This window comes from Salmo salar, chromosome ssa10, assembly GCF_905237065.1.
Source record: "Salmo salar chromosome ssa10, Ssal_v3.1, whole genome shotgun sequence".
NCBI lineage: Eukaryota > Metazoa > Chordata > Actinopteri > Salmoniformes > Salmonidae > Salmo > Salmo salar.
Genome location: NC_059451.1, coordinates 93,997,467 through 94,019,215, shown reverse-complemented (window position 1 = coordinate 94,019,215; position 21,749 = coordinate 93,997,467). Strand labels below are relative to the sequence as shown.

The 21,749-nt window shown below is 44.6% G+C and overlaps 2 protein-coding genes across 3 annotated transcripts; one reads left to right on the top strand and one right to left on the bottom strand.

The window, feature by feature from the left end:
* Positions 1-1,047: 1,047 nt before the first annotated feature.
* LOC106561216 (glycine cleavage system H protein, mitochondrial) lies at positions 1,048-4,077 on the bottom strand. Its single transcript, XM_014124931.2, has 5 exons — positions 3,877-4,077; positions 3,595-3,674; positions 3,204-3,267; positions 2,941-3,072; positions 1,048-2,058 (listed from the first exon to the last, which is right to left on the bottom strand). Exons 1-5 carry the CDS (start codon positions 4,025-4,027, stop codon positions 1,961-1,963), a joined length of 525 nt encoding a protein of 174 aa, XP_013980406.2. The 5' UTR covers positions 4,028-4,077; the 3' UTR covers positions 1,048-1,960.
* A 630-nt stretch (positions 4,078-4,707) lies between these two features.
* On the top strand, positions 4,708-17,907 carry LOC106561215 (inosine-5'-monophosphate dehydrogenase 1a). 2 transcript variants are annotated; one of them, XM_014124928.2, is made up of 16 exons: positions 4,708-5,788; positions 11,530-11,628; positions 12,471-12,519; positions 13,280-13,381; positions 13,630-13,704; positions 13,895-14,101; positions 14,250-14,337; positions 14,438-14,637; positions 14,741-14,831; positions 15,042-15,137; positions 15,288-15,431; positions 15,569-15,713; positions 15,843-15,986; positions 16,095-16,178; positions 16,684-16,700; positions 16,925-17,907. In XM_014124928.2, the coding sequence occupies exons 1-16, from the start codon at positions 5,541-5,543 to the stop codon at positions 17,023-17,025; spliced, it is 1,890 nt and encodes a 629-aa protein (XP_013980403.1). In that variant the 5' UTR covers positions 4,708-5,540; the 3' UTR covers positions 17,026-17,907. The 2 variants fall into 2 exon arrangements, with proteins under 2 accessions (XP_013980403.1, XP_045544195.1); XM_045688239.1 differs by lacking the exons at positions 16,684-16,700; positions 16,925-17,907 and adding an exon at positions 16,391-16,488.
* The last annotated feature ends 3,842 nt before the right edge of the window (positions 17,908-21,749 follow it).

Here is a 21,749-nt window from a genome sequence, read left to right as displayed (position 1 = left end):
CCCGCCTGGTCTCGGAGGCCCAGGGTGTGCATCAACTCACTGCTTCTATTGTATCGTGACTCATGAGTGGTCCTCAATACTGTTTTTCCTGTTTGATTTCTTTCCTTGCCTAAATGTTTTTTTTTAATGCCTTGAGCCATTTTATAATGGTGTATTTTATGTACAAATGTCACGCTGTGAATTTTGCTAAATTGAGTGAGTGACAACTTCTCTCTCAGGGAGGTGTGGTCAACACAGATAGGCAGTTCCTCCTGCCTGTCATCACCCGCATGGAGTTCAAACACCAATCAGATGATCCAGACGCTGCCTCTAACCCCCATGTGAGTCGCAGGTGGGATGAGACCATCGCCTTCCTGAACCAGACAGACTTCATGGCCAGTGTGATGAATGAGGGGAGGGAGAGACAGGAGAGAGACCAGAGAAAGATATAGACTGGCACACCTCCATATGGCCCGGGGAAGGGTTAGGAGGACCCCTGCTGCTAAGGCCAGGTTATCCTCTGTGCCTAGGGGAGTGGCTACGTTTCACAGATGACCAAGAGGGCAGGGGTTAAAGATCAGCCAAAGACTACACTGATAGAACTATTACAAAACTGGGTACCACATCATGGGTTAGAGGTTAAGGGTACACCTAGTCAGTTGTACAACTGAATGCATTCAACTGCAATGTGTCTTCCACATCTAACACAAACTCCTCTGAATCAGAGGTGGGGGGGGGCTGCCTTAATCGACATCCATTTTATTTGTGCGGGAACAGTGTGGTTAGTCTGTAACAAGGACAAACTGCTGTTTAAATGTATTGGTTTACATTTTAGTCCTTTACCAGTCATTTAAGATAATTCAGTAATGCAGGCTGAATCAACTGCAAGCACTGCTACTAGTTGTGTTAAAGTGCAATATTTGTACTAAGGAATTCAAGCAAATATAAACATCAATGAGATACAATCTTTAAGTACTGTCTTTCCAAACTAGTATCAGAGGCTACACAGACATCTCAGGGGGGGGGATGAAGTGGACAGGACTTGCACTAAGTAAACACACAAGGAAGTGCAAGTCAAGAGTTTTATTTGTTCGTAATCTTCAGTGCCAGTACATGCTGTGCATACAGACGCACAACAACATACAGTAGAAACCAGCCTGCTCCAGATCCAAAGTGCTTTATTATTAGCCCTTCCCCTACCAGATGGACTGATCCAGACAGCTGTATTTGATAGTCCTCAGAATTGCACTATTTTTCCCAGTACTGTTCAGTCTTGACGCTGTATTCATAACCAAGTGGGAAGGTGGTATTTACCACATACAACTGGGAAAGAAATCCACTTAAACCCCCCTACACAATGTAATTGCAAGTGAGAAACTCATCTATCATCCCATTTCTAAACGAGTTAAAAGGATGTAATACATCCAACTGGTATTTACGATTTCACAACTGGTATAATTAACCTCACTTAATTATGAATGCAGCATAAGTTTCTCATCCCCTGTGCTTGGGGAAGGCTTTGAGTGGAAGACTGAGGATTAATCTTAAGTCTTTTCCTCAATTCTTTGTGTCCTTAACTCCTCAAAACATCAAAATGAAACCCTCTAATGTTTTAAGGAGGTGGAGAAAGGACACAAGGAATCAAGGATAAGACTTGATTCAGCCAGGGAATGCTTCAGGACTCGTACAGTATCACTCTACATCAGCCACATACAGTACGTCATGCCACGTGTGTAAGACATTTGCTCCCAGCATCCCCATTAGGTCATAGTCATTACCAGTACACTAAAGACTTAACATTCAGACCACAATAACACTGGCAAGTCAATATGGATGAGCTCTGCTGCTCCTCTGGCATTTCTGGTGGTTTCCCGGTGTAGTGTCACATCTGACTCCCGGCACAACTGGTGCACTTCCTCTCTAGTAGGGATTGCTAGGCAGGCGAGGGGGTGGGGGTGATAAGGGTTGCGTCTAGGCCGCGCTAGTCTTCTATGGATCTGATGTATCTCTCATAAGCCTTCTCATCCATCAGAGCATCCAGCTCCTTAGGGTTAGCAATGGTCATCTTCATCAGCCATCCTGTCCCAGCAAGGATTAGAAGTCAGAGGTGAGCCTAGTCACAGGCCTTGTTTGAATATTATTTCTAAAATAATCACTGATGTGTGTTTGTGTGCGTGTCAAGAATGCGTGTAGACTAGTGTATGCATATACAGTGAGCTTAAAGTATTGGTACGGTGACAATTTTGTTTTGGCTCTGTACTCCAGCAATTTGGATTTGAAATGATACAACGACTATGAGGTTAAACTGCAGACTATCAGCTTTAATTTGAGGGTATTTTTATTCATATTGGTAGACCGTTTGGAAATTACTTAACTTTTGGTACAGTCTTCCCCCCATTTTAGGGGACCAAAGGTATTGGGACAAATTCACTTATGTGTATTAAAGTAGTCAAAAGTTAAGTATTTGGTCCCATAATCATAACATGCAATGCCACATCAAGCTTGTGACTACAAATTTGTTGGATGGATTTGTTGTCCGTTTTGGTTGGGTTTCAGATTATTTTGTGTCCAATAGAAATGAATGGTGAATAACAGTCATTTTAGAGTGACTTATTGTAAATAAGAATACATGTTTCTAAACTCTCCTACATTAATGTGGATGCTACCATGATTACGGATAATCCTGAATGAATCGTGAATAATAAGTGAGAAAGCTACAGAAGCACAAATCTCTTGTATATTTGTGCGTCTAACAAATGCTGTCATTTGTAAACGGTTCACCCGATATGGATGAAAATACCCTCAAATTAAAACAGACAGTCTGCACTCTAACCTCAGTCATTGTATCACTTCAAATACAAAGTTATGGAGTTCAGAGCCAAAACAGCAAAAAATGTGTCACTGTCCCAATACTTTTGGAGCTCACTATGTCTGCGGGCGGGTGTGTGTATGTGTGCTCACCGTCTTTGTAGCAGGACTTGTTGACGAGGCTGGGGTTGTCTGCCAGGAGTGTGTTGACCTCTGTGACTTCCCCGGTTAGAGGAGAGTACAGCTCACTGGCTGCCTTCACACTCTCCAATGCTCCAAATTCATCTAAAAAGAGGACAGCGATAGGCCAGGTCATGAACAGGTCTTGAGGAAGGCAAGATTTACTAGTATAACCCAAGATGACCAGTATCATGTTACCATCCACACAAGTCTGTAGGGTAGTAACTGCTGCTTACCAGTCTGTGCCAGCTGTGTGCCAACCTCTGGTAGTCCACAGTACACCACATCTCCTAGAGCCTCCTGCAGGACACACAGATTTATATTTGACCAATTAAATGAGCTGTGTCCACCCAGCAAACTCATTGGATAACACAGGGCAGGCATTTTGTTAGTCGTCACTCAAATGGGAGGGGCTGAAGCTCATTGGCTACAACTCTAATTGCTAGGGGATGTAGTGAAAATGGCATTGCACAGATTCAAGAAAAGTCACTTTCATGGCTAATTTTGCATGTATGAACTACACATTGACACATCCAGCCCAAAACAGGTTTAAATAATTTCTTTGTCACTCAAGTACCGAAACATGTCTTTAAGAACCAGTGGTAGCATGCCTCGAGAACAACCCACCTGAGCAAATTTGCTGATGCCAACCGTCCCTACTTCTCCCTCTACTCGTATCCATTCGTGTTTGTCTGTGAATTTAAGAGCTGTGGAATTCAGGCGAAAATTGCAATTAGTTCGAGTAGTTACACAGAAGTTGACAAACCTAAAAACAGTTATTAGTCTACACGCTTAGCTAACTAGCTACGTTATGTCCGTGCTATGCAAAACAAGAACGTCCTTGTTATGAACTAGCTAACGATAGCGTGTTAGCTAGCCACCTGTGTTGCGAGGTCCACAACCAAGTACCTGATGAGAGTCGGGTGGTAGTGAACAGAGTCCGTAGTACATATGCCCTGGATACCAGCCGTGAGGGAGTTAGCTGTGCCGAACTGTAGAGAAAGGGCATGGCAGAGGTAAAGTTGGAAGACAAGCAACGTAGCATTACCCACGTAGCCATTTTCGTCGCGTCTTTACAACTGCAATGGCAGTCACGTTTATTATACGTCATCATCACGGATGCCACTTGGGGCATGGCACAAAGTGGTGGAAGTTCGGATACAAATATACTTGTTGCGTTCCAATGTGTTATGTAAAAAAAAAAGCATGATTGTATTACATGTATAATACAGATCGGCCTACGTCCACAGAGTAAAATATGAATACTTTTTTTTTCAATATGGTCAATGGGATTAGAGGAGAGAGGCTTCAGGGGCTACCAGTAGAGGGCAGATAGAGAGTATACTGGAGAAAGAAAGAGAATGGGAGAGAAAGAGACTGTAAGTGAGTATTAAATAGGCTTTGCTGGTCCAATCCCTCAGCAACTGTCACAAGCACTAATCATCTGCAGATGATGTTCATGAAAATGGCCCTAGCAACCCAGTCACTCTCCCCTCAGTCAATGGTTTCAGCAGAGTACAGAGTTACATTTATGTAACCTGCCTACAAAATACAGTCTGAGACTAATAACACACACCCCTCACCATGGAGATACTGGGAAAGTGTGTTTTACAGCTCCCCACCCCCAACCCTTCTCTCCACCCCTTCTCTATCACTGAACTCTCACTCCCTCTCTCATCTCTCTCTCCAGCCAGTTGCCCCTCCTGCTTTAATTCCTCCAATCCTCTTTGTAGAACTGACGTCTACTACTGTCACAAACAGAGCTAAGCCAGGAGAGGAGGAAAAATAGGCTGGTAGTCTCAGGAACAAACTGCTCTCACATTTCCACTAGCTCAGCTCCCAAAGCTCTCCAGGCCTTAGGGGGGCTGATCTACCCTCCCAGCTCCCTCTCCCTTTTGGGACTCACCACCCTGCCTGAGACCGGAGGACATCCAGGGGACACTCACTCAGCCTCACCCAGGACCTAGGACTTCAGCTCACTGCAACTGTATCCTCCTCAGAGGACTCCTGAGCCTGCAGCGTGACCCACCCTCCCTACTTCTGTCTAACGAAGAGAGAGGTAGTTCTCCATCTTTCTGTACATCAGTCTCAGGAACACCAGAGCTCCCACTTTTAGGCCTTATCTCCCATAGACTGTATCTGCAGAGAGACAGGAGAACACCCCAAAGACAGAGACAGGAGGATTTAGAGGAGGGCTATTTGATTGACACACAGTTGTGAGACAGTGTGTCTGTGTATTTCTGATATCGACTGTGGCAGTGAATGGACACAGACCACTCGTGTCAGCAGTGTGTTGGAGAAAGAACACACTCTGGGGAAGTCTGTTCTAGTGGCGTTGGGTGTGCAGGTGTCCTTGATATGCCAGGTGTGTGTGAATGAGGCATTGTAATTGTAAGGCATTGAATGTGCATGTGAGACTTGATAGAGGCCTCAAGTGTGTCAGAAGAATTGGTTGTGTATGTGTGTGAGAGGTCAGTCAGGTTGTGTGTGTGTGTGTGTGTGTGAAAGGGGTCAGTCAGGTCTGTGTGTGTGAGACGACGACCGTGGAGGCCTTAGCCCTGGATTTCTCAGAGATGGAGGGTCAAGGCTACGACCGGTTTGGTGAGCTTGAGCAAGACACCTACCAGATCGACTACCGCCGTATAGTTGGTGACACTGAGCCTGCCAGGCCGCGCCTCTCGCCCCGTGAAGGGGAACACACACACCCCAACTCCAACCTCCGTGGAACCTACACGCACACCAACCCTCACGGCCACGGGCACGAGACGGCCGCGCAGAGATATAGTGCCACACGCATCCAAGCCGGATACGAACCTGAAAGGTGAGCCAGACACACGCACACAGGTAACAAACACATTTGGTCAACCTATACCATTCGTCATCATCTAAACTACAATTGCTCTAACCACCAGTCAACAACTAGGCCCTAGCTCGGTCCCAGGTGCCAGACCCCACTGACCTAGTGAATTACTGGCTTTCATCTATATGAATGAACTACCAAACATCCATCTGCCAGTCAAGGTGTTTTCATTGACGTTGTCAGTGAGCTTTATAAATCCCAGTTAGCTGCTATCAGGAGACAGTGATGTAACTAAAGCCTCTTACCTGCTGCTTGACCGTCACACAGAGTGAAAGACTTTCCGTTGACAGGGTTATAGAGTCTGTAGGTTCATCAACATTTCCAGATTACAGAGCCAAGCTATTTATCTAATCGAAAGGTAAACAACCACACTGAAAGTAAATTAGTGTTGTTTTGATGTTATCCCCTATCCATTCATATCATTAGGTGCTGTAGAAAGACAACTACGTACAGTACAGTCTTGGCCAAAAGTTTTGAGAATGACACAAATATACATTTTCACAAAGTCTGCTGCCTCAGTTTGTGTGATGGCAATTGGCATATACTCCAGAATGTTATAAAGAGTGATCAGATGAATTGCAATTAATTGCAAAGTCCCTCTTTGCCATGCAAATTAACTGAATCCCCCAAAAACATTTCCATTGCATTTCAGCCCTGCCACAAAAGGACCAGCTGACATCATGTCAGTGATTCTCTCGTTAACACAAGTGTGAGTGTTGACGAGGACAAGGCTGGAGATCACTCTGTCATGCAGATTGAGTTCGAACAACAGACTGGAAGCTTCAAAAGGAGGGTGGTGCTTGGAATCATTGTTCTTCCTCTGTCAACCATGGTTACCTGCAAGGAAACACGTGCCGTCATCATTGCTTTGCACAAAAAGGGCTTCACTGGCAAGGATATTGCTGCCAGTATGATTGCACCTAAATCAACCATTTATCGGATCATCAAGAACTTCAAGGAGAGTGGTTCAATTGTTGTGAAGAAGGCTTCAGGGTGCCCAAGAAAGTCCAGCAAGCGCCAGGACCGTCTCCTAAAGTTGATTCAGCTGCAGGATCGGGGCACCACCAGTTCAGAGCTTGCTCAGGAATGGCAACAGGCAGGTGTGAGTGCATCTTCACGCACAGTGAGGTGAAGACTTTTGGAGGATGACCTGGTGTCAAGAAGGGCAGCAAAGAAGCCACTTCTCTCCAGGAAAAATATCAGGGAGACTGATATTCTGCAAAAGGTACAGGGATTGGACTGCTGAGGACTGGGGTAAAGTAATTTTCTCTGATGAATCCCCTTTCCGATTGTTTGGGGCATCTGGAAAAAGGCTTGTCCAGAGAAGACAAGGTGAGTGCTACCATCAGTCCTGTGTCATACCAACAGTAAAGCATCCTGAGGCCATTCATGTGTGGGGTTGCTTCTCAGCCAAGGGAGTGGGCTCACTCACAATTTTGCCTAAGAACACAGCCATTAATAAAGAATGGTACCAACACATCCTCCGAGAGCAACTTCTCCCAACCATACAGGAACAGTTTGGTGACAAACAATGCCTTTTCCAGCATGATGGAGCACCTTGCCATAAGGCAAAAGTGATAACTAAGTGGCTCGGGGAACAAAACATTGATATTTTGGGTCCATAGCCAGGAAACTCCCCAGACCTTAATCCCATTGAGAACTTGTGGTCAATCCTCAAGAGATGGGTGGACAAACAAAACCCCACAAATTCTGACAAGCTCCAAGCATTGATTATGCAAGAATGGGCTGCCATCAGTCAGGATGTGGCCCAGAAGTTAATTGACAGCATGCCAGGGCAGATTGCAGAGGTCTTGAAAAAGAAGGGTCAACACTGCAAATATTGACTTTTTGCATCAACTTCATGTAATTGTTAATAAAAGCCTTTGACACTTATGAAATGCTTGTAATTATACTTCAGTATTCCATAGTAACATCTGACAAAAATTTCTGAAGACACTGAAGCAGAAAACTTTGTGGAAATTAATATTTGTGTCATTCTCAAAACTTTTGGCCACAACTGTATATTCCCTTATATTATGTAAAAACAACAAACTGTGGGTTACAGAAATATGTTCTCTCTGGATAACACTTTCTTAGGAGCATGTATTGTACCCAGGAGGTCTTTTGAATTTTCACTGACAGCCTTGCAGGTGCAACATGGAGATACAGTATTATGCATCATTAAATTTGTCTATATATTTAAAGCTGCAATATGAAGCTTTTTGGGCGACCCTACCAAATTCACCTAGAAATGTTAGTTATAGATCTGTCATTCGCATTGAAAGAAAGTCTAAGAAGTGGTGGATCTGTTCTATGTGCGCTATTTCTATACTTCCCGTTAAATTTCTATTTTGCGTCTTTTGCTTTCGGTTTTGTACACCAGCTACAAACAACTGAAAATACAATATTTGGGGTTATGGAAAATATATTTCACAGTGGTTAAAATAGTACAATGATTCTCTACAGTTGCTTGTTTTGTCACATAAGCTGAAATTAGGTAAACTTTTAGAATTTTAGCAACCAGGAAATGGCAGAGCGATTTCTGCATAGTGCACCTTTAATCTGCAGGGTTAAAACTACACATCCTGTATTAGAGTCTAGAAGAACTTTGCCCCTATATATTGTCAGCTGGGTTCTGTCTATATATAGTACATTCGGAAAGTATTCAGACCCCTTGACTTTTCCCACATTTTGTTACGTTACAGCCTTATTCTAAAATTGATGAAGTAAATGTTTTTCCTCAATATACACACAGTACCTCATAATGACAAAGCGAACAGGTTTTTAGACATTTTTTCAAATGTATTAAAAATAAAAAACAGGTACCTTACTTACATAGGTATTCAGACCCTTTGCTATGATACTCGAAATTGAGCTCAGGTGCATCCTGTTTCCATTGATCATCCTTGAGATGTTTCTACAACTTGATTGGAGCCCACTTGTGGTAAATTCAATTGATTGAACATGATTTGGATATGCACACATCTGTCTAAATAAGGTCCCACAGTTGACAGTGCATGTCTGAGCAAAAATCAAGCCATGCGGTCAAAGGAATTGTCCGTAGAGCTCCGAGACAGGATTGTGTCGATGCACAGATCTGGGAAGGGGTACCAAAATATCTCTGCAGCATTGATGGTCCCCAAGAACACAGTGACCTCCATCATTCTTAAATGGAAGAAGTTTGGAACCACCAAGACTCTTTATAAAGCTGGTCGCCCGGCCAACCTGAGCAAACGGGAGGTCAGGGAGGTGACCAAGAACCCGATGGTCACTCTGACAGAGCTCCAGAGGTCTTCTGTGGAGATGGGAGAACCTTCCAGAAGCTCAACCCTCTCTGCAGCACTCCACCAATCAGGACATTATGGTAGAGTGGCCAGACGGAAGCCACTCCTCAGTAAAAGGCACATGACAGCCCACTTGGAGTTTGCCAAAAGGCACCTAAAGGACTCTCAGACCATGAGAAACAAAGTTCTCTGGTCTGATGAAACCAAGATTGAACTCTTTGGTCTGAATGCCAAGCGTCACGTCTGAAGGAAACCTGGCACCATCCCTACAGTGAAGCATGGTGGTGGCAGCATCATGCTGTGGTTTTTCAGTGGCAGGAACTGGGAGACTAGTCAGTATCGAGGGAAAGATGAAAGGAGCAAAGTGGTGAAAAACCTGCTCCAGAGTGCTCAGGACCTCAGACTGGGGTGAAGGTTTACCTTCCAACAGGACAACGACCCAAAGCACACAGCCAAGACAATGCAGGAGTGGCTTCGGGACAAGTCTCTGAATGTCCTTGAGTAGCCCAGCCAGAGCCCGGACTTGAACCCGATCAAACATCTGGAGAGACCTGAAAATAGTTGTGCAACGGCAATCCTCATCCAAACTTACAGAGCTTGAGTGGATCTGCAGAGAAAAATAGGAGAAACTCCCCAAATACAGGTGTGCCAAACTTGTAGCGCCATACCCAAGAAGACTTGAGGCTGTAATTGCTGCCAAAGGTGCTTCAACAAAGTACTGAGTAAATGTGATTTCATTTTTACATTTTTGGGGGGCAATCATTTCTGAAAACATTTTTGCTTTGTCATTATGGGGTATTGTGTGTAGATTGAGGTGAATACGGAAAAAGTCAAGGTGTCTGAATACTTTCCGAATTCACTGTGTGTGATATATATAAACTCAGCAAAAAAAAGAAACGTCCCTTTTTCAGGACCCTGTCTTTCAAAGATAATTCATAAAAATACAAATAACTAAACAGATCTTCATTGTAAAGGGTTTAAACACGGTTTCCCATGCTTGTTCAATGAACCATAAATAATTAATGAACATGCATCTGTGGAACGGTTGTTAAGACACTAACAGCTTAGAGACGGCAGGCAATTAAGGTCACAGTTATGAAAACTTAGGACACTAAAGAGGCCTTTCTACTGACTCTACTGAAAAACACCAAAAGAAAGATGCCCAGGGTCCCTGCTCATCTGCATGAATGTGTCTTAGGCATGCTGCAAGGAGGCATGAGGACTGCAGATGTGGCCAGGGCAATAAATTGCAATGTCAGTACTGTGAGACGCATAAGACAGCGCTACAGGGAGACAGGACGGACAGCTGATCGTCCTTGCAGTGGCAGGCCACATGTAACAACACCTGCACAGGATCGGTACATCCGAACATCACACCTGCGGGACAGGTACAGGATGGCAACAACAACTGCCCGAGTTACACCAGGAACGCACAATCCCTCCATCAGTGCTCAGACTGTCCGCAATAGGCTGAGAAAGGCTGAACTGAGGGCTTGTAGGCCTGTTGTAAGGCAGGTCCTCACCAGACATCACCGGCAACAATGTCGCCTATGGACACAAACCCAACGTCGCTGGACCAGACAGGACTGGCAAAAAGTGCTCTTCACTGACGAGTCACGGTTTTGTCTCACCAGGGGTGATGGTCAGATCGTTTATCGTCGAAGGAATGAGCGTTACACCGAGGCCTGTACTCTGGAGAAAAATCGATTTGGAGGTGGAGGGTCTGTCATGGTCTGGGGCAGTGTGTCACAGCATCATCGGTCTGAGCTTGTTGTCATTGCAGGCAATCTCAACACTGTGCGTTAGAGGGAAGACATCCTCCTCCCTCATGTGGTACCCTTCCTGCAGGCTCATCCTGACATGACCCTCCAGCATGACAATGCCACCAGCCATACTGCTCGTTCTGTGCGTGATTTCCTGCAAGACAGGAATGTCAGTGTTCTGCCATGGCCAGCGAAGAGCCGGGATCTCAATCCCATTGAGCACGTCTCGGACCTGTTGGATTGGAGGATGAGGGCTAGGGCCATTCTCCTCAGAAATGTCAGCGAACTTGCAGGTGCCTTGGTGGAAGAGTGGGGTAACATCTCACAGCAAGAACTGGCAAATCTGGTGCAGTCCATGAGGAGGAGATGCACTGCAGTACTTAATGCAGCTGGTGGCCACACCAGATACTGACTGTTACTTTTGATTTTGACCCCCCCCTTTGTTCAGGGACACATTATTCAATTTATGTTAGTCACATGTCTGTGGAACTTCTTCAGTTTATGTCTCAGTTGTTGAATCTTATGTTCATACAAATATTTACACATGTTAAGTTTGCAGAAAAGAAACGCAGTTGACAGTGAGAGGATGTTTCTTTTTTGCTGAGTTTATATATACACACATGTACAGTATATATACTGTGTGTGTGTGTTCCAGCATGGCTGACTACCTGATCAGTGGAGGGACAGGGTACGTGCCTGAAGATGGACTGACGGCTCAGCAGCTCTTCTCTATCGGGGATGGACTCACATACAAGTAAGATTTATTTTTCATACATTCTACCAGACTTACAGAGGAGCATTTCCAATGATCTTGATTGAAATTCCTGAAATGTTTCCAATTGAAAGTGTATGACAGAGAGTGACTCAGCCTGGTCTCATAGATCAGCATAGTAAACATACAGTACATCCGGGACACTCAAATGAGTATGATATGTAGTAGGCCTAGTTCTGATACTAGTAGACATGTGCTCCTCCACCTCAATATGAAACATCTCATAGATGGCTGAATATGTGCGGATATGGCTGGTGTATTATCTTAATGTCCACACTAATGTATCATAGATATAACAAATCCTCTCTCAGCAGAGACCCACTTCGACCTTTCGTTCAGTAAGACCTTATAAGTGTTAGTGTGATACTGACAGAGTAAAAACACTCATTGACTGCTGTGATGATATGGTGAGACCAGACCAGTAGAATAATCATCATTATGCCTTACATAAGAGGAATTTGTTTATTTTCAAATTAGAATGAGTATATTAGGCTTGTGTTATCAGTCCTAATGGAGATTTACACAGAGAGAACATCATATCCTCACATCTAGTACAGTGGGAGGATTAGAAAGAGGCTTTATTTCCAGTCTGTGTGAGGGTGTGTGATATGCAAAGTGGTTGAGGGTGTAGGGATGTGACTCTGTGCTGGCCAGGGGTCAGGGGACTGGTGCTGGGACGCAAGAGGTGGGAAGTGTTCACACAACAGTTCCCTCACTGTTTGGCAGAATGATGTGTATCCACCTTTCAGGACAACATGATATGTCAGTGATCGTAGACCACACAATATTCTCTCTCTGTTCATTTTTTTGTCTCCCCCCTACAGTGATTTCCTGATTCTGCCTGGTTTCATAGACTTTATTTCTGATGAAGTGGTGAGTATCCAGTGTGTTTGGTTAACCTTTTATTTGCTAATTAACAACAGAAGCTACATTATCATAGCCATGCTACTGCTTTAGTCAACTCCATTGCTGTTTTCTGGCATATGATGTCATACCCATACATACACAGTCCAGTATAGCCCTGTGTGTGTGTGCAGCCTCTCCTCTCCTGTGGTCCTCTCTGCCTCCCTGAAGAGGATAGGAGGCTGCTTTATGTTCCTCTCAATTGAATAACACACACACACACACACACACACACACACACACACACACACACACACACACACACACACACACACACACACACACACACACACACACACACACACACACACACACACACACACACACACACACACACACCTCTCTGCTGGTAACACAGTCAGCCAGACCACTTCACTCGACAACAACACTGAGAATAGCAACACCAGTCCCTCATGGCTGAGAGTCAGAGTCATGCCCGGTGTAATTGCTTTAGTAGGCTACAGGTGCTGGTGTTTTTAGCTTGTTTGTTCTCTACTGGCAGAAAGGTATGCCTCCTGTTGTATATGGCTGTACATACAGGACTGAGCAGGGACAGCTGATGTCCATGGTGCCACCTAATGGCAATGAGGAGGTATTGCATGTTCAGATGGGTCTTGCCTTACAGTCACAGGTATTTGGTGACAGGGTGTCATTATTTATGTAGTTAAGTTTTTCTTCTCAGATCACTGCAATGTGATAATTATCTATTTCCTCCTCTACCTGTTTCTAGGACCTGACCTCAGCTCTGACCAGGAAGATCACCCTGAAGACTCCTATCATCTCATCTCCCATGGATACAGTCACTGAGTCCTCCATGGCCATTGCTATGGCTGTGAGTATAGAGCCACTCCTCACCTCCTCAGCCAGCCAACAGCAATAAGACAAGACCACAAATCTGTTATAAAACTTAATTTACTAGTGGTATTTTTGGTTGTGGTAATGAGTTTTTATGTATTTCCATAAATAAAAATAAAATATATGTCTTGTAATACATGGACTCTGTTTGACGCATATTGAAGTCTGATTGGACAAATGTCTTGTTCGGCTAACCCTGATTGGTCAGTGCTCTGTGTGTTATAGCTCATGGGTGGGATCGGGATCATGCACCATAACTGTACTCCAGAGTTCCAGGCCAATGAGGTCCGCTTGGTTAAGGTAAGATGGTGGCTAGCGGTTAGACAACATGATGATATACAGTATATTGATAGACCGTTATATCAACAGTATAAAGTCTCATGTCACAACGTCATTTGACAATGTAACAGTACATGAATACACTTAAACTAGCTGGTTTAATAAATACAAAAGTACATTCGCTGAATGATGTTTATTTATTTGTGGTCAGAAATTTGAGCAGGGTTTCATCACAGACCCAGTGGTGATGAGTCCTCGCCACACTGTGGGAGACGTATTCGAAGCAAAGGTCCGCCACGGCTTCTCTGGCATCCCTGTCACCGAGACGGGCAAGATGGGCAGCAAGCTGGTGGGCATCGTCACCTCCCGAGACATTGACTTCCTCTCAGAGAAAGACCATGACAGACCCCTGGAAGAGGTGTGTGTGTGGATGACATGCTTGTTTGTACACGTCCAATATATTGACAATTTATTATCAAAACATATATTGTAAACTGGATGAGTCTATTTCTTGTATAATTGAATACTATTCCTGTGAGGTTTACATGAATGGATGATTCTTGCAGGCTATGACAAAGAGAGAAGATTTAGTGGTTGCACCAGCTGGCGTCACACTGAAAGAGGCCAACGACATCCTGCAGCGCAGCAAGAAAGGTACTGTATGGTAGTGACACAAAATGTCCTGTAGTGACACTTTAGTTAGATAGGATATGACAAAAGATTAGTCTTTGTTTGGAACTTCTGTCTCTCCTAGGTAAACTGCCCATAGTGAATGACAGTGATGAGCTAGTTGCCATCATCGCCAGGACAGACCTGAAGAAGAACCGAGACTACCCACTTGCCTCTAAAGACTCCAGGAAACAGCTGCTGTGTGGAGCGGCCATCGGAACCAGAGAGGAGGACAAATGCAGACTGGACCTGCTGATGCAGGCTGGGGTTGACGTGGTAGTGCTGGTGGGTCTGGGGAAGAGGCTGAGTTGTTTATATTGTATTTTTGGTTACTTGTCTTATCTTTGGGTTCCACTCCTCTCTAACCCCTGTCTGTTTACTGCTGTAGGACTCCTCCCAGGGGAACTCTGTCTATCAGATCAACATGATCAACTACATTAAACAGAAATACCCTGAACTACAGGTGGTGGGAGGAAACGGTGAGTCTCCTCTACCTTCTCTAGCAATGTCTCTTTCACGTTAATCTCACTTTCTTTCTTTCTTTCTTTCTTTCTTTCTTTCTTTCTTTCTTTCTTTCTTTCTTTCTTTCTTTCTTTCTTTCTTTCTTTCTTTCTTTCTTTCTTTCTTTCTTCCCCATTCTCAATTTACATTCTCTCTCTGTATCTCTGTCTCTCTCTGTGTGTGTGTAGTGGTGACTGCAGCCCAGGCTAAGAATCTGATCGATGCGGGTGTGGACGCTCTGAGGGTGGGGATGGGCTGCGGCTCCATCTGCATCACCCAGGAAGGTAACGAGAGACAGGGGAGGAACAGCAAATGAGGAGGGAGGAGAGTGTACAGTTTGCCAAATGTTTAGTTAAAAAGACAAACTATTTGTTGTCAAATTGCTGACACGTTGCTGACATGATGCTTTGTGTTATGTTTGTGTTGTGTGCCAGTGATGGCGTGTGGGCGTCCCCAGGGCACATCAGTGTACAAGGTTGCAGAGTATGCCAGGCGCTTCGGTGTGCCCGTCATCGCAGACGGAGGCATCCAGACCGTTGGACATGTGGTAAAAGCTCTCGCTCTTGGGGCATCCACAGGTGTGTATTTGTGTGTGTGTGTGTGTTGAACCCACCAAGCATTATTATTAGCCTTTTCCCACAAACAGGAAAATCTACACCATACTATCGATGGTCTGACTTTTACCTCCTTCCACCTCTGACTTCTGTGCCCTCAGTGATGATGGGGTCATTGCTCGCAGCAACCACAGAGGCCCCGGGGGAGTATTTCTTCTCAGATGGCGTGCGGCTGAAGAAGTACCGTGGGATGGGCTCCCTGGACGCCATGGAGAAGAACAGCAGCAGTCAGAAACGCTACTTCAGGTAGAAAGAGAGACACGGTGTGTCTTGTGTATTTCCAGTAATAGGGCAAAGGCCAGAGGTGTGAGGGGGAGAAGGTGTGTGTGTGTTGTCTATTTGCAGTGATTTGTGATTGTGTGTTTATCTCGACAGTGAGGGGGACAAGGTGAAGGTGGCTCAGGGTGTGTCAGGGTCGGTTCAGGATAAAGGTTCTATCCATAAGTTTGCCCCCTACCTCATCGCTGGCATACAACATGGCTGCCAAGACATCGGAGCCAAGAGCCTCTGCATACTGCGGTAAGTCAGAACAGATGTTAGATTGTGTTATTGTATTCCACTTTGATATGATCTGTGTCTCTTTGTTCCATTGTTGTGATAAAATTGTATTGTTGTATGTTATTTCAGGTCCATGATGTACTCTGGGGAGCTGAAGTTTGAGAAGAGGACTATGTCAGCTCAGGTTGAGGGGGGAGTACACGGGCTCCACTCGTAAGTTTGCCCCTGCCTGGCTCTGGCATCGTTACACATCCTGGTATTCGTTGTAGATCCTGTGCTCCTCTCCTCTGTGATCGACTAACCTGTCCTGTTGTGTCCCATGTTCTGTGTCCGATGTCCTTTATCTCTAGCCTGGGTGGTAGTGTGAGTGAGTGTGTTTGTTCTCACCAGTGGCGTCCATATCTCCTTTACTATATGTTGTTTAGGAGTTGCTACTTAAACCGGGGATTGGCAGTCATACCATACGAGGTCCATTGTGGGTGCAGGCTTTCACTCCAGCCAAAGCAGTAACAGCAGATGCAAGTAATTCACTTTTGACTATGATTGGTTGATTTATTGTTTTGGATGTGTCATGGCTTTAGCTGGGGCAGAATCCTGCACCCACTCTGACCATTTGTGGATAGAATTGCCTACCCCTGAGCTAAACAGTAACACTGAAGCAAGCTAAACATCACAATGTCTGTCTTCTCTCTTTCTCTGACTCATGCTCTCATCATAGATATTCTTTTGTGCCATGTAAGTACATTCTCCCTGTGCTCACAACTCTAACTCTTTTCCTACTGCAATTTTCTCTGTTGGTCTCTTTTTGTTTTCAGGAAGACCCAAAAGTCGAGGTCGTGAATTTTTAAAGCTCTACCAATTTCTTAAACCCTCAATCTAGTTTATGTAGTGTAATATGAGTTTCAATTAAGCTTGACTTGTATTCCTGACAGTTGTCTCTGTGTGTTGTCTTCCTGTAGTTATGAGAAGCGGCTATACTGAGGGAGGAGGAAGAGTGAGCTCACGAGCAGCACCCAGTGTACCCTCACCAGCAGCCACCAGGCACAACGGATACATGTGACTTACCTACAACCACTACTCAACCTCCACCCAAGTTACCACATCTGACCTACCTACAACCATTACTCAACCTCCACCCAAGTTACCACATCTGACCTACCTACAACCATTACTCAACCTCCACCCAAGTTACCACATCTGACCTACCTACAACCACTACTCAACCTCCACCCAAGTTACCACATCTGACCTACCTACAACCATTACTCAACCTCCACCCAAGTTACCACATCTGACCTACCTACAACCACTACTCAACCTCCACCCAAGTTACCACATCTGACCTACCTACAACCACTACTCAACCTCCACCCAAGTTACCACATCTGACCTACCTACCTCCACCCAAGTTACCACATCTGACCTACCTACAACCACTACTCAACCTTCACCCAAGTTACCACATCTGACCTACCTACAACCATTACTCAACCTCCACCCAAGTTACCACATCTGACCTACCTACAACCACTACTCAACCTCCACCCAAGTAACCACATCTGACCTACCTACAACCACTACTCAACCTCCACCCAAGTAACCACATCTGACCTAACCATAGCTACTACTCAGTTCAACCATTACATAACCTTTTGGCTATACAAGGGAAGACCGCTGGACTCCTCTCCTCTCGTCTCCCTTCACCTACTCTTTCTCTGTGTTGTGTAAGATGCTTTTGAGAGACCAAGAGTCACCTCTGACCTATGACTTAATTGATGTTATGACATAAACCACAGGGACTAGGGACTAAGCGTCAATGGTCAGATGTATTGGGTTATGGCACAGAGCCATCGGGCTGTATAAATCAATTTTTATTAGTCACATGCGCCAAATACAACAGGTGTAGACCTTACAGTAAAATGCTTACATACGAGCCCCAAACCAACAGTGCAGTTTCAAAAATACAGATAAGAGATAAAAGTAACAAGTAATTAAAGAGCAGCAGTAAAAAATAACAATATATGTACAGGGGGTGCCGGTACAGAGTCAATGTGGTTAGTTGAGGTAGTATGTACATGTAGGTAGAGTTAATTAAAGTGACTATGCATAGATGACAACAGAGAGTGGCAGTTGTGTGTGTGTGGGGGGGGGGTGTGCAAATAGTCTGGGCTGCCATTTGACTAGATGTTCAGGAGTCTTCTGGCTTGGGGTAGAAGCTGTTTAGAAGCCTCTTAGACCTAGACTTGGAGCTCCGGTACCGTGTGGTAGCAGAGAGAACAGTCTATGACTAGGGTGGCTGGAGTCTTTGACAATTTTTATAATGTACGTAGCTAATGTAGAACTGTGACTACTGTGTCCTGGGAGAGACTATTTGAACATAATAATCCTTGTTTTATGTACCCTGGAACTCTTTAAACCTGTTCTGGTTGATCATGGTCCTTGGTCTCAGATGTGTTTGGAGCACAGGAGGCAGTTGGCACCTTGATTGGGGAGGACGGCCTCTTGGTAATGGCTGGAGTGAAATGGTATCAAATACATCAAACATGGTTTCCATGTGTTTGATTCCATTCGCTCTGTTCCAGTCATTATTATGAGCAGTCCTCCCCTCAGCAGCCTCCACTGGTTTGGAGGTTCAGTAGTGTTTTTACTGTATGAAATAGCATAGAGGTCTGTCTGTGTGGCTCTACTGTAGAGAGGACCAAAGCTAGGATAAGCTATAAGGTAAGCGTTAGCCTTAAATCAGGGATAACCACAGCGCCTTAAGACTGCACATGAAGGCTATACCAGTGTTGTAGTACTAGAGTCCGGGGGCCTCATTTTATCAAATTTGTGGGTAAACCATGTGTGGGATCATTTCCATGCAAAGTGTAAGATTTATCACTATGAACTTTGCTTGAGAGTGTGCAGACATTTATGCACAGCCATAACGATGCATAGGCACAGTGTAAAGTGGCGGAATAAGGGAACTGCTTGTCAAGCATAGAATGGGGGAATTATTCTGTATGTTGAAAATGTGTGAAATTGTGAGAGTAATAATTAAATAATTTTTCGATTTAATTGTATTCTATTGTGAATCTTTATTTTTACTATTTTCTACATTGTAAAATAACAGTAAAGACATCAAAACTATGAAATAACACATATGGAATCATGTAGTAAGCAAAAAAGTGTTAAACAAATCAAAATATATTTGAGATTCTTGAAAGTAGCCACACTTTGCCTTGATGACAGCTTTGCACACACTTGGTATTCTCTCAACCAGCTTCATGAGGTAGTCACCTGGAATGAATTTCAATTAACAGATGGGCCTTGTTAATTTGTGTAATTTCTTTCCTTAATGCGTTTGAGCCAATCAGTTGTGTTGTGACAAGGTAGGGGTGGTATACAGAAGATAGCCCTATTTGGTAAAAGACCAAGTACATATTAGGGCAAGAACAGCTAAAATAACAAAGGGAAACAGCCTATCATTACTTTAAGACATGATGGTCTGTCAATACGGAAAATTGGGCAGTCGCAAAAACCATCAAGCACTATGATGAAACTGGCTTTCATGAGGACCGCCACAGGAAAAGAGGACCTCTGCTGCAGTTACCTCTGCTACAGAGGGCAAGTTCATTAGAGTTAACTGCAACTCAGATTGCAGCCCAAATCAATGCTTCACAGAGTTCAAGTAACAGACAGATCTCAACATCAACTGTTCAGAGGAAACTGCGTGAATCAGGACATCATGGTCGAATTGCTGCAAAGAAACTACTACTAAAGGACACAAATAAGAAGAAGAGACTTGCTTGGGCCAAGAAACACGAGCAATGCACATTAGCCCGGTGGAAATCTGTCCTTTGGTCTGATGTGTCCAAATGTGAGATGTTTGGTTCCAACCGCTGTGTCTTTGTGAGACACAGAGTAGGTGAACGGATGATCTCCACATGTGTGGTTCCCACCGTGAAGCATGGAGGAGGAGGTGTGGGGGTGGTTTCACAGATTTTTTTACCAATATGGCTACCACATTCTGCAATGATACGCCATCCCATCTGGTTTGGACTTAGTGGGACTATAATTTGTTTTTCAACAGGACAATGACCCAAAGCACACCTCCAGGCTGTGTACAGGCTATTAGACCAAGGAGAGTGATGGAGTGCTGCATCAGATGACCTGGCCTCCACAATCACCAACCTCAAACAAATTGAGATGGTTTGGGATGAGTTGGAGAGCAAAGTGAAGGAAAAGCAGCCAACAAGTGCTCAGCATATGTAACAGTGTAGGTTCCGTCCCTCTCTTCACCCCAACCCGGGCTCGAACCAGGGACCCTTGCACACATCAACAACTGACACCCACCAAAGCATCGTTACCCATTGCGCCACAAAAGCCGCGGCCCTTGCAACGCAAGGGGAAACCCTACTTCAAGTCTCAGAGCGAGTGATGTCACTGATTGAAACGCTATTAGCGCGCACCACCGCTAACTAACTAGCCATTTCACATCGGTTACACTCACCCCCCCTTTGACCTCCTCCTGTTCCGCAGCAACCAATGATCCGGGTCACGGCACCAATGTAACAGTGTAGGTTCCGTCCCTCTCTTCGCCCCAACCCGGGCTCGAACCAGGGACCCTTGCACACATCAACAACTGACACCCACCGAAGCATCGTTACCCATCGCGCCACAAAAGCCACGGCCCTTGCAACGCAAGGGGAAACCCCTACTTCAAGTCTCAGAGCGAGTGACGTCACTGATTGAAACGCTATTAGCGCGCACCACCGCTAACTAACTAGCCATTTCACATCGGTTACACATATGTGGGAACTCCTTCAAGAGTGGTGGAAAAGCATTCCTCATGATGCTGGTTGAGAGAATGCCAAGAGTGTGCAAAGCTGTCATCAGTGCAAAGGGTGGCTACTTTGAAGAATATAAAATATAAAATGTATTTTGATTTGTTTAACACTTTTTGGGTTGCTATGTGATTCCATATGTGTTATTTCATAGTTTTGATGTCTTCACTATTATTCTACAATGTAGAAAATAGTCAAAATAAAGAAAAACCCTTGAATGAGTAGGTGTGTCCAAACTTTTGACTGGTACTGTATAATTGGACCATGTCAGAGCATCTGTTATGATAATAATTCATATAAAGTAGGCTACAGTCATTTGTTAAATTAGAGGCGCAGGTGAAATACTGTAAAAGACAGATGGGAAATCGAACGAGAGACAGCTGAGCTTGCTCTTTCGGCACGCTGCATTTCGCAGAGAGTGTGTTTTTAGAGATCGGTGGGACTTTTTTGCAGAAAGTACAGATTGGCTCATCAGATATCGTTTCCCAAAACCAATCTTATTGGATTTTTATTTAAGACCTGCTTTAGAAAGGCACACACACATGCTATTCCGGTGCACATGCAAGTGCTATCCACCCTCTGGTTTTTGCCAACGGGAACTTTTCAGTGTGAGCTTGCCGATCAGCATCTCACAGCCCTTGATAAGCCTATGTTTTGGATGCAGTCATCAGCAAAACGACCAGTTACATAAAATGTCCATACACCATCGCACAACAGGTTGAAGTCAATAGGGGTTTCTTTGTCCATCAGCATTCCCAACAATGAACGGAGCAATGGATGGCACCCACATCGCCATAAAAGAACCATCCCAAAACGAGTTAAACTATGCCGCCTCAGCCAGCGTGTGAACAGAAAAGGCTTCCACTCATCTGCGGGTGATAGGCAAAATAATGCGCAAAATAAGTTGTTGAATGTGGTGGCAGGGTGGCCATGTGGAAAGCACGACACGTTCATTCTG

Excerpts from the sequence above, each read along its gene's own strand:
- LOC106561216 (XM_014124931.2), bottom strand. The coding sequence starts at position 4,027 with ATGGCTACGTGGGTAATGCTACGTTGCTTGTCTTCCAACTTTACCTCT. Across the intron at positions 3,268-3,594 it reads GCATCAGCAAATTTGCTCAG|GAGGCTCTAGGAGATGTGGT; the intron begins GTGGGTTGTTCT and ends TGTGTCCTGCAG. Across the intron at positions 2,059-2,940 it reads CAAGTCCTGCTACAAAGACG|GATGGCTGATGAAGATGACC; the intron begins GTGAGCACACAT and ends TTGCTGGGACAG.
- LOC106561215 (XM_014124928.2), top strand. The coding sequence starts at position 5,541 with ATGGAGGGTCAAGGCTACGACCGGTTTGGTGAGCTTGAGCAAGACACC. Across the intron at positions 13,705-13,894 it reads ATGAGGTCCGCTTGGTTAAG|AAATTTGAGCAGGGTTTCAT; the intron begins GTAAGATGGTGG and ends ATTTGTGGTCAG. Across the intron at positions 15,714-15,842 it reads AGTCAGAAACGCTACTTCAG|TGAGGGGGACAAGGTGAAGG; the intron begins GTAGAAAGAGAG and ends TTATCTCGACAG.